Here is a 12,999-nt window from a genome sequence, read left to right on the forward strand (position 1 = left end):
CATAAGAATTTGCACAGTATTATATGCACTTTTTTGGATTCTTTGGGACTTTATGAAATATGGGACGTCATTTATGAATTTGAACCACTTTATAGGTCATTTAATTTTGGAGTCACAATATATGTTTATCATGTATGATATGTATTTGCAATATTGATTATTTAATTGTTTTTTTTACATAATACACACTTTTGTTGCACATATATATTATATTTTTGATGATTGTAATTATTCACTATTGTTGCACTAGCACTTTAGAGAGACACAACGAGGTATTTTGTTTTATGAACTAGGGGAGAGTAGATATGCGCTGATTTATTTTTCATCTATTTTGATGCTGTATACACCTGCAGATAATTAGCAGCGGCTACATATTGCATAAAATCTCCTCTAATAGTGGCTCATAATCATTGATAACTTTGGCACCAGAATCTTTTGTTTATAAAGTTTGATAAAAGGAACCTATTAAAAGATTCCATTTGTGATAGTACTTAATGGTTGTATTATTGCTTTAAATGGAGAATAAATGAATATTCTGGCCAGTAGGGGGAGTTTATGCTCATACGCTTCTAAACACCATATGTCTGTAAATGTGTCTAAACACACGTAATTATGCTTGAAAACAAGCATTTTTATGCTTCATTTTTTTCTGCCATCTTCTGGCAGTAAGATCCAGTGTAGATAGGAGTATTAATAGACCCGTGTTCATGAAGGCCTGTGTGCATGAACCTAACAGAGGTAAGAAGAGCGTAAGGTACTTGTAGTCAAAATGAGAAGAGCAGCTTGGAGTGACAATGTGCTCCTCCATGAAAACCATGCAGTAGGTATTGTCATTCTAGCACAGGAAGTGTTTCACTGACAGAATCAAGTGTGTTACTGGCAGGGTCAATTGAAAATAAAAGAAAAATAGCCTTATAAAGGAAACAAATGCAGACAACTAATCTAAGAACAGGAAATATGGAATATACAAAAGATAGTTTTTTGGGGTTTAGATATACTTTAAATGGTAAAACCCACTCAGATGTACTAAAGGTATGAGTAAGATATATTTTTTATTTGGTAATATATTCATAAGTTCAAATAATAGATTATTGATTCATACATTTTATTACGTTACCTGAACAGCTTGTTCAGAGTCAAGTCCATTTCGAGGTAAAGCTCCAGTAAAGGCACCAATCAGGTCATTTATGTCCAGATTATCAGATGCGGAAAACAATAATCCTCCTGAAAGAACAAATTGCACCAATAAAAGCCTTTCTGCTTTTGGAGGATAGGTCAATATTTGACATGATTTATAATTTCTAAAGCGCACCAGTCATGTCTGCAAGGCTTTCAAGATTTTTTTCTGCATGTGGTCCAAGAGCTATAACATGTATGATGACTCCACTTGCTGCTATATCGGGGAAGCAAAGACTTGAATTAAAGTTGTCTTCTCCATCTGTCAGTAGAACTATTTCAGTGCCTTGTGCTGAGCCATGTAGGTTTTTGTTTACCTGAATCAGAAATAAATTGCAAATTTACAAATACAGTACATGAGTAAATGTGGTTACATACAAAGAACAACATTCTGGTTCACATATTACCCAATTGTCAGAGTCTTTTTTAAATGGTACACACATAGTACCGTTCATGATTCTACTACCCCAAGCAAGCTGCAGATGGCAATTGAGACGATTCAATCCAATTGATATTGTAGCCCCTATCCTTAGAGAAGAATTCCAGGTATGCCATTTTGTACATGGTTCCATTGGTCCAGCTTCGACCTATATAACTATGCATATACCATATAGTATAAAAAAGTGCAGCGCTAGAAGTAAATAACTCAAAAAATGTCGCATGAATAAACAAGTATATAAATGTCCCAAGAAAAACCAGTCGCAAAGTTAAAATAGTAAAGCAGTCCGACAGCCGTGTTGATTAGTCGGAAGCAGGGCCGTCTTTATTGCAGGGCTAAAGGGGAATCTGCCCTGGGCCCTGTTATTGTTGTGGGGCCCCAAGCAGTTGTCCCTTGAGCCTGCGCTGCCCGCAAATTGGGGTCCCATGATAACACTAGAGAGTGCACTCAGTGTATTCCCTAGCCATCAGGGTGGGGGTGGGGGTGGGGCCAGAAGCTCCACTGCTGCTCTGACCCTGCACCATGTAGCCTGTGTGCTCAGAGCTGAGATAGAAGTGGGAACGCTGAGAGCACCGCCTCAAGACCTCTGCGAGTTCTGCCCCCAGACCTTTGAAAGCCCTGCCTCCAGACCACTGAGAGCACCGCTCCTGGATCCCTGAGGGCCCCAAAACTGGACCCCTGCGGGCCCCACACCTGAAACTCTGAAAGCACCGCACCTGGACCTAGGAGAGTGGGTAGTGAGCCTGGCTGGCTAGGTAGGTACTTTTCCCCATGGACTGTTTGTAGACTGTTATCCTAACCCTGATCTGTTTACCAACAGTATAGCTATACATTTCTGATAGGTAACATTTTAAAATGGGTTTTTAGTTGATCACACCCTGTACTAGATCCGCAGTCTCTGGTTATCTCCTGTACTAGATCCATAGTCTCTGGTTATTTCCTGTACTAGAGCCACAGCCTCTGGTTATCTCCTGTACTATTCCACAGTCTCTGGTTACCCCCTGTACTAGATCCGCAATGCCTGGTTATCCCCTCTACTAGATCTGCAGTCTTTGGTTATCACCTGTACTAGATCTGCAGTCACTGGTTATCCCCTGTACTAAATCCACAGTCTCTGGTTATTCCCTGTACTAGTTCTGCAGTCTCTGGTTATCTCCTGTACTAGATCCGCAGTCTCTGGTTATCTCCTGTACTAGATCCGCAGTGTCTGGTTATCTCCTGTACTAGATCCGCAATTTCTGGTTATCTCCTGTACTAGATCTGCAGTCTCTGGTTATCTCCTGTACTAGATCCGCAGTCTCTAGTTATCTCCTGTACCAGAACCGCAGTCTCTGGTTATCCCCTGTACTAGATCCGCAGTCTCTGGTTATCCCGTGTACTAGATCTGCAGTATCTGGTTATCCCCTGTACTAGATCCACAGCCTCTGGCCACCTCCTGTACTAGATTAGCATCTACATCTATCAGTGAGCAGTAATTATGTGCAGTAACCTTTAGCAAACCAGTCAGTAAACGATATTAATATACTGTACCTCTGGCAACCAATTGCAATTGCTGCCTGATCTGCTGCAGTAAACTGATTTTGAGTCTCCCTGCTATTTGTTATATGTCTAAGAGCGGTTGACACCTCACATGCTCAGATCCTGCTTACCAGATAGCCAGTGACCCCCTATTAGAGTGGTCAATCTGCGCTTGTGTGTATTCCAGCTCACCAGCAAAAACGATCAAACGACCCTCCAGCACAAAGTACCATTCAGTATAAAGCACAGCCCGAGGTGGATGTCAATGGGGTAAATTCCAAACACTCCAAAGCTCCACATAGGTTCAAGTGGATAAAACAAAGATGGCCACAGTAGTGTAATACTTTTTAAAAGCAACTATTTAATAAACTGAAAAGCACTCACACATTCTCAGGTCAATACGAGCATGTAACGGCATTACAGACGCCAACAATACACAATTCCAGAGACAAAAATGGCTGACTCTCGACCACGCATGTGTAGTGGTGTACGTACATCATCAGGGGCATGCACACACACCTCACCATGCACTTAATATAGACACCGTCCCAGGAGAGGGTCATAGTAATTGGTTATCTTTTCACAATCACTTGACCCACTCATCTAATCAGAAGATCTTAGTCAGCTGCTTTATTATAATTTTTGCCCTGAGAAGCATTATCACTACTGACATCTTGTGGGCAAATAGAAATTCGTGCTAAAATTGAAAACAACAGATCCTATTGAAGCCTGAAAAAAATCCATTCTATATTCAAATTATTGTACAAGTAAATTTGACATTAATAGGGCGCAAATATTTTTGATAGCTGTGGATCTGGTTCTGCCACTATGGGTACTATGCCCATAACAGGACTGCACTATACACATTTATCAAACCCATTATAAAAATTATTCTAAAACATATACAATTTATTAATTAAAAAAACACATACAATCACTATTCAAGATAACAGTTAGTCAAAATGAATACAAAATATCATCTCCTGGAGTCTTTAACCGTATTTAAGAAAAAAGACAAAAGAATAAAAGGAGAAAAAGAGAATAAAAGGAGATAAAGAAGAAGGGGGCCATAATAAGGGGACCTCAAAGCTCAGTCGTTATTGATAAAACAATTTATGTCCCATTCAATATTTAAACCCAGAGGGGTGTATGACTTGAGGTGATATATCCAACCTGTTTCAGATCTGGAGATACTCCTCTTGGCATTACTACCCCTCCGGTTTGGGTAATATTTTTCTATGCCAAAAAAGGTCCTTGGCGGTCCTTATTGTGCTTTTCACCATAGTGCCTAGACACACTATGACCAGGGAAACCCTTACAGATATTGGTGATTCCCTTGGGGTCCTTATTGTGCTTTTCCACATAGTGCCTAGACACATTATGACCGGAGAAACCCTTACAGATATTTGAAATATGCTCACCCAGGTGGATATGGAATTCACGTGTAGTAAGACCCACATAGTCCAAACCGCATGGGTACTTGATCAAGTATACTACATTTTTGGTGTGACAAGATATAAAGCTGCGAATATAATAAATGATTCATATTTGGTTTCAAGTAATAGAGGTCAACTTTCTTCCTCCAAAGGAATAAATTTGGCAAGCCCTACATTTTTTTTAATGGATAGAAGCCATCCATGTTCCCAAAGAAAGAGGGTCTTTCTGGATGATTCGTTTTTTTGGGGGCCACCCTATTTCACAAGTTGTTCGCACCCCTAAAAATAACAGCCGGTTGATCAGGTAAATTAGGGCTCAATGTATGATCATTTTTTAAATTGGTCAGTACTTCATAATGATGTTTCTAATAGCATAATGCTGACATGAATAGGTGGTCAGAAATGCTGAGCCAAAATAATTTGTATCTCTAGCAAGATTTTCAGTATTGAGTAGATTCTCCCTGTCTTTCTCACCTACAAATTATGTTGTCTAAACATTTTTTATTGTATTCCCTCTCAATAAACCTAGATTTCAAAATGGCTGATTCCCTCAGGAAATCCTCTTTGCGAGAACAATTTCTTCTATGCCTAAGAAATTGACCCTTCGGGACTGCCATTAACCAAGTAGCATAATTACAAGAATCAAGGAATATAGCTATTTCTGTTGTTTTTTAAAAATAGGTTGATGTTATGATGGTATCATCCCTAATAGAAATATGCAGATCTAAGAAGTGAATACATTCAGAGCTATTTTCATAACTCAGACACATTCCTCGATTATTTTCATTCAGATCATGCATAAAGAATCAAAATCCCCATCCCAAATAGGAGCCCTGGCACCAGAAATAATGCTGAGTCATGGCAAAATAAAGGGGTTCTAAAATAAAGTTCCTTTGAATGATGGTAACAGGATTGTTTGGAACTAGATTATGTTCCACAGCCCCCAAACCCAGTGTCTGTGAAATAGATCTGTACAATGATGCCACATTGGCTGTTACTAGCCGGTATCTTGATTTCCATTGGATATCTTTGAGTAAATTGATGGCATGTTTAGTGTCTCTCAAAAAAGATGGGGTCCCTATCACCAATGGTTGGAGGTAAAAGTCTATATATTTACCAATCCTCACTGATCGAATCTATGCCACTGATGATGGGTCACCCTGGAGGTGATTCCAAAGATTTATAAATCTTGGGTAAACTGTACATCACTGGTAATCAAGGAGCCATAGGAATTAAAAAGTCTCTCTCTTTTTTTATTTACGATACCATAATCAAAACTCCTGTCTATTAAGGTTTTGAGCTCCTTTTTATATCTAAGTACTGGATTGATGGTGATTGGGAAATAGGTTTCCCTATCTGATAATAGTCTATTAATTTACAAAATATAGGTTTCTTTATCTAGAATCACAACGGCTCCTCCCTTGTCAACAGGACAAATTATTAAATCCTTCCTTTCACAAAGTTTTTGTATACCAATTTTCACATCCCTATGTGGTTCTACCTATTTGATTTTTAATGTGTCTAATTCCTTTAGGACCAAGTCTCAGGAAACTGTTAAGCAAGGAGATATGTTCCCTGGGGAGTTAAAGAGTGGGGCATTGTTTAAATTTGAGTGGATAATCCCAGATGAGGCCATTGATTCATTCCTAACAGGGTTAGATATTAAGTACCTTTTGATGTTCAATTTGCGTATATATTTTTGAACGTCAATGAAGGTCTGAAAATTACTGGATTTCTTGTTTATGTGGAGGAACATAATTAGGACCCTTATTTAAGGTGTTCTCTTCCTCCTTGGTTAGTGTTTTACCACTTAGATTATTAATCCGACTCTCCTTTAAACTCGCCTCCTTTTTGATGTATACACGCCTCTCCTCTCTGGTCCCTCTCCTACGTCCATATTTCTTTGTGTCCTCCTTTTCTCACCCCGTGAAAATCCTGATGATTGTGATTTCTCCTATAAACTAGGTTTCTACCATAAATCTGATCCTGCCCATGAATAATGTTATTACCACGGTTATATCCATAGGTAGGAGTATTTAAGCGGTGTTAATGTAAACATTGTGGATGCAAGATCAAAGATCTTACCCCAAAATGAGGTGATTATTATATCTTTTCATGTGACAACACTGAAGAAATGACACTTTGCTACACTGTAAAGTGGTGAGTGTGCAGCTTGTATAACAGTGTAAGTTTGCTGTCCCCTCAAAAGAACTCAACATACAGCCAATAATGTCTAAACTGCTGCCAACAAAATTGAGAACACCCCTAAGTGAAAATGTCCAAATTGGACCCAATTAGCCATCCCCCCCTGTGTCATGTGACTTGTTAGTGTTACAAGGTCTCAGGTGTGAATGGGGAGCAGGTGTTGTAAAATTGGTGTTATCACTCTCACTCTCTCATACTGGTCACTGGAAGATTAACATGGCATCTCATGGCAAAGAACTCTCTAAAGATCAGAAAAAAAATTGCTGCTCTTCATAAAGATGGCCTAGGCTATAAGAAGATTTCCAAACCCTAAAACTGAGCTGCAGTATGGTGGCCAAGACCATACAGCGGTTTAGCAGGACAAGTTCCACTAAGAAAAGGCCTTGCCATGGTCGACCAAAGAAGTTGAGTGCATGTGCCCAGCGTCAAATCCAGAGGTTGTCTTTAGGAAATAGACGTATGAGTGCTGCCAGCATTGCTGCAGAGGTTGAAAGGGGTTGGGGGTCAGCCTGTCAGTACTCAGACCATACACTGCACACTGCATCAAATTGGTCTGCATGGCTGTCGTCCCAGAAGGAAGACTCTTCTAAAGATGATGCACAAGAAAGCATGCAAACAGTTTGCTGAAGACAAGCAGACTAAGGACATAGATTACTGGAACCATGTCCTGTAGTCTGATGAGACCAAGTTAAACCTATTGGGTTAAGATGGTGTCAATTGTGTGTCACAGCAACCAGGTTTGGAGTACAAAGACAAGTGTGTCTTGCCTACAGTCAAGCATGGTGGTGGGAGTTTCATGGTCCCGGGCTGCATGAGTGCTGCCAGCACTGGGGAACTACAGTTCATTGAGGGAACCATGAATGCCAACATGTACTGTGACATACTGAAGCAGAGCATGATACCCTCCCTTCGGAGACTGGGTACCAAGGCAGTATTCCAACATAACGACCCCAAACACACCTCCAAGACGACCACTACCTTGCTAAAGAAGCTGAGGGTAAAGGTGATGGACTGGCCAGGCATGTCTCCAGACCTAAACGCTATTGAGCATCTGTGGGGCATCCTCAAACGAATGGTGCAAGGTCTCTAACATCCACCAGCTCCGTGATGTTGTCATGGAGGAGTGGAAGAGAACTCCAGTGGCAACCTGTGAAGGTTTGGTGAACTGCACGCCCAAGAGGGTTAAGGCAGTGCTGGAAAATAATGGTGGCCACACAAAATATTAACATTTTGGGGTCCAATTTGGACAAGTTCACTAAGGGGTGTACTCACTTTTGTTGCCAGCGGTTTAGACATGAATGGGTGTGTTGAGTTATTTTTAGGGGACAGAAAATGTATACTGTTATACAAGCTGTACACTCACTGCTTTACCTGTACATTGAAGCAAAGTGCCATTTCTTCAGTGTTGTCAATTGAAAAGATAGAATAAAATATTTACAAAAATGTGAGGGGTGGCTTTTGTGAGATGCTGTATACCTGTGGGATACTCTAGAAATTGGAAATCACTGTAGTAATCTTAATTTACTGAAATTCCTGGGGTTTGTGTTTCTAAATCAACATATTAATGGTGGCTAGTAACCCAGTAGATATTAAGGTATAAAAGTAATGCAGTAATCAATAACATGGCATTTTTTCATGCAAACAGTGTAAGTGCCTGAATGTGACTTGGTATCAACCTCTTAAATTCGTGAGCTGAATAAATTAAAATTTTTGATCTTGAGTATATCCTTTAGTAACAACTAAATAAAAGTAATATTTAAAGAGTAATTTGTCTTTTTTCATTTTTTTAGACAAATATAAGAATTTGAGTAGCGTGTTGTAAATAATCCTAACAATAGGTGTTTTTTAAAGATGATGGTACATTTATGGTACATGGGGCAATCTCACAACATTATAGCACAAGCAGGCTTTGCTTTCTGGTTATTAGCACTTCACATTTACTCATTTACTGGTCCTTCCTCTCAGTGCAAGTCTGACCTGACTGCAAAGAACAGATTTTCTGTAAGATTAGGACCTTTTTCACACAGGCACCACCACCTGTAAAACTCAGCCATTTAAGCCAATGGGGCCACGCCAAAAATGCTGAACAAAATCTATAGTGTACAAATAAACACTACAGGGAATATTTAGAAGTCTGAATATATAAAATACAATGATCAGAATATGAAATAGCAAACAAAAGTGTTAAAGTTACAAGTTAAAAAAAACTGTCAGTTTTAAAATAATGTATACTTACTGGCATACACTTTGGGGGTAATTCAGTAAAGTATTTGCAAAACTTTTTTGGCTATTTTAACTCATAAAAGCATTTGTGACAGTTCCATTGCGGTTTCTGATGTTTGCAACAAATTCAAGTAGTTCTGACGTGTGACACTTTTGGATTCTGGCACCGTGGCTATGACAACTTCAATAAATGGATATTGAAAGCTTTTCTGTTGTTAAAAAAAAAAAAAAAAAAACAGATATACTTACCTGCTATGTGCAACCATATTGCACAGAGTGGTTCTTTACTTCCTCTTTGGCAGTCTCCCTCTGGACATATCTGCTCCTTCCTCCTCTGGGTGCCTTCTCTGCAAACCGGGTGCTAAGGAGGCACCCGTGTGCATGTCCATGGACACACACAGTGCCAATAAGCCACGCCCCCTGCTTCCTCCTATGGCTCCCACTGCTCTTAGTGTCTCCTGTGGGACCATGAAGTGAGAGGAGAGGTGTTGCAGCTGAGATTATGCTGGAGCAGTGACAGGAAACAGGTAAGTGTTTAGGGATGGAGATGTGGGTAGCACAAGAAGTGGTGTGTTTTTTACATTATTGCAGAGAATGCATTATGGTATACAAAAATGTATATTTTATAACCACTTTAAGAAATACCACCATATCAGTGCTTAGAAAAGTGGAGGTTAATATTTGTGTAGCACCTTCCTAGATAGGTGCTAGTGTAGGTGTATATAGTTTTTGGTTTCTCTGCTTAACAGGCAGACAGCCAAGTAAATCTAGGCACTGTCTGCTTAACAGAGAGCTGTGATTGTTAGATAGAAACTACCCAGTGTGCTCTGATGCTGCTCCTCCTGGCTTGATGTTTCACACTGATCCAATAGTGTTACAGTATATTGGACAGTGGGAAGAAACCATGCAGATGAGAGTAAGGGATATCTGTACAGCCCTGGCCAATAGGCATTGGAGGTGCCCGGGTGCATGCTGGGTGACTGTACTTATATCTGGGGTACACTTGGGGCTCCTGGTTTTGTGGCTGGAGAGTGGGGTTCAGACGGGGAGGGGGCTGCTGCCTCTTCCCAGCACAGGCTTCCATGCAGCCTCAGGTGGTTGACCTGAGGGCCAGAAACAGAGATGAAACCCAGGAAATCTTTTGAGAGCTGACTGAGGGAGAATCTACAAGGATCCTGTCTGGTATCACGGAGGAAGGTGACCTGCAGACAAGGCCTTGTGAGTTCCCACAGGGAACCTAGAGACTGTTCCTGTTAAAATACTCATCTTGGTGGTAGAAAGTCAGCGTGCTGGACGTAAGGTAAAGGGGATACTGGCTAGTGTTCTGAAGATACAGAGTTAATTGAGTCTGCTGCTAACTCAAGCAAAGGACGTATTCTTCCCATGCAGGGTGCTGTATGGTTTAGCAGAAGATCTGCTATTCAGTTCTACTAAGTGAGGCCAAGTGAAAGTAGTCCTCACCTGTACATAGTTGAATTTGGAGTATTCCATTATTCCCTTCTCCTATCAAAGTTCTCCAAAAAAAACACCATAAACAGGTTTTTGGAGACAAAGTGTGTGTGTGTACCTGGCAGTGTGTGAAAATACCCGGTATCTGGCAAAAGGATAATCAAAGGGAGACCCAAGATAAATCTATATGCAGCAGTTCCTATGGGGGCAGTGCTACATTTGTAAGTATTGTGTTGCCTTTAAAAATTCTATCTCAGGCAATGCTGCAACACCTTACTGATAGTTACATGAATGTGTCCATATTTGAGTCTTTTATTGCATGGATAGGGGACAGATTTCTAATGAGTGTTTATAACACTCTGTGTGAATTCCAGAGTATCTCTAAAGAGATGAGTTGTAAGCCATACTAAGCTATGCTATACTGCAAGGTGTTCATTAGAACATCTCCTCTGCTTTCTGATTTATACAGGAAAAATAACTTGGTACCTCAAGTCCAGCAAGAATTCCAGGACAAATGTTCATCATTTCATTTGTGGCAGAAGTGGGAACCGAGGAGATTAGGTTTTCTCTCTGCTGCTTATCCATTTTCTTCAGAGATGAGATGATAGATCTGGAACTTGAAAACTGGACAACACCAACATAAGCTGAAGATTCAATAATCTGCGAAAGGAAGATGTCCACTGCCTGGTGTAGACGGCCTAAGCGATTATCCTGCAATGCATGATTTATAATATGTTGATCAGTATTATGTTACCTGGACTATCAGATTTATTTAGCAAACAACACAAAGGAAAGTAAAAAAATCATTATTCCTGATGGGGCCAAACCCCCACCAGAGTCTTTACTGGAGGTTTTTGTATTTAAATAAAAAAAATGCTGAATTTTATACAGTTCAGAGTAAACTTTCACTGAATGCATGTGGGTGGGGCCTACTTGCCCTGCATGAGTGAGGACCTCTTCCTGTGTAGGTGCTCATCAATGTCCAGGACCAGGCGGGGCCACGTTAATGCGAAAGTCAACATTATGGCGGTACCCCGACTCTAGGTAAATGTACAGAGTCCCTCTGTAAAATGTACTGACCCATGTTACTGCACACCTTGCTTGTTGAATGTTGCCTTTAGGATGAACAATGCTGACCCTGTACCCTCTCCATCAGTCCAGCCTTATTCTCAGTGACAGAATGGGGTCCCTCCAGGCACTAGCACAGACCTCACACAATTATTACTTATTTCCTTAAACTCTCCTGTAGCATGCGTCAAAGTGTATGGAACGAATTCAGACGAGGCTTGCAACAGTTAACAAAGCTTTACTGAAACACTTAGTAACACTTTACTTTACACTTTACTGAGAACATTACAATGTAAAATACAACACAGTTCTCCTGACTAACTACACTGTGGCTCCCCAGGCATACCAGTAAAGGTGTGAGTCCATAATTTGTAGAGTCTATGGCTGATGAATTTCCTTGGGCAGGCAGACGAAGGCTGTTCCAGACTACATCCTTGCAAGTGACGAGGACCCTCCTGCTCCCATGTTGTCCCACTCAAAAAGCTCTCTGGAGCCTGGCCTTCCCCCTTATTTATATGTGGACCGGGAAGGACATCCCAAAAAAAGCTTGGGACACTGGCACATCCCCAGTTTAACCCTTCCCTAACCTGAGCAGTCTGTCTTACTTCCCCTTGAAGCCAAATGCCTACATGCATATCAAGTTTTCCACCCATTCTTTCTCATAAAAATACCGGTACACAAATATTTAGCATCACTGCCTGGTGGGGGTCCTATAAACCTAATTTATTATAATGTGTTGACTGTTTTTGCAAGGGTTGCTTAAAAACCCCACACGTTTTATAGGACAGATTTTTACAATATTCTTAATAACAGATGGCAGATTACACAGCGGATGTGGCTTCTCTTACTCATAATGGTAGATATGTAGGAGCAACATATTTTTGGGTAAATCTGATCTCTCTGACAGTTGTAAAATGTCATTTAGGGATCATATCCTCGTGGAACAAAAGTGCACTGCTTAGTTCAAGTACCAACTTAGCTTGAGTCAAAGGAAAGGAAATACTTATAGCTGTGTCAAGAAAAAAATAAGCTGTATGGGCTCATCAAAGTAATTGCCAACGTTAGCAATACTAATCATAAAATCCCATTTTAATGTAAAAATAACTTGCCTATAATTAATTTCCTGGCTTCTAAATTGCAGGTCATGGGATCGCTGTTGATTCCAGAGTCATTCACAGACCTGTAGGTGGGTTTGTGCACAGTGCGGCAATATGTCATTGCAGGATTGAGAGGGACAGTGCATGTGTGGCCTGTTATGTGGTCTCCGCAGTTCGTATGTCTGGGGGACATGGCAGCTTAATAAATAATGGAGCTGCTGGCCGGGGAAGCCTCCATCAGCCAAGGCAAGAGGGTTGGGTGGGGGTGTGGTCTCATACTGACCACGGAAGGTACAGGCATGCTGTGTTCTTGAACAGCATGCCTATATCTAAGTACGGGTTGACGGTGCATGTAAACTGACCACGCTAGCACAGATCAGCTGGTATG

The 12,999-nt window shown here is 40.6% G+C and overlaps 1 protein-coding gene across 1 annotated transcript in view; it reads right to left on the reverse strand.

The window, feature by feature from the left end:
- The window catches only part of LOC309561728 (calcium-activated chloride channel regulator 1-like), a gene marked incomplete at both ends in the record, with an annotated part of 136,354 nt that overhangs the window by 31,220 nt on the left and 92,135 nt on the right, over window positions 1-12,999 (reverse strand). Inside the window, 3 exons of the mRNA XM_082265721.1 lie at window positions 1,118-1,224; window positions 1,313-1,493; window positions 10,933-11,157. Coding sequence (XP_082121847.1) covers window positions 1,118-1,224; window positions 1,313-1,493; window positions 10,933-11,157 — 513 coding nt within the window. The remainder of the gene's footprint in view (window positions 1-1,117; window positions 1,225-1,312; window positions 1,494-10,932; window positions 11,158-12,999) is intronic.

This window comes from Pelophylax lessonae (assembly GCF_965119305.1).
Source record: "Pelophylax lessonae genome assembly, chromosome: 8".
NCBI classification, from domain to species: Eukaryota; Metazoa; Chordata; class Amphibia; order Anura; family Ranidae; genus Pelophylax; species Pelophylax lessonae.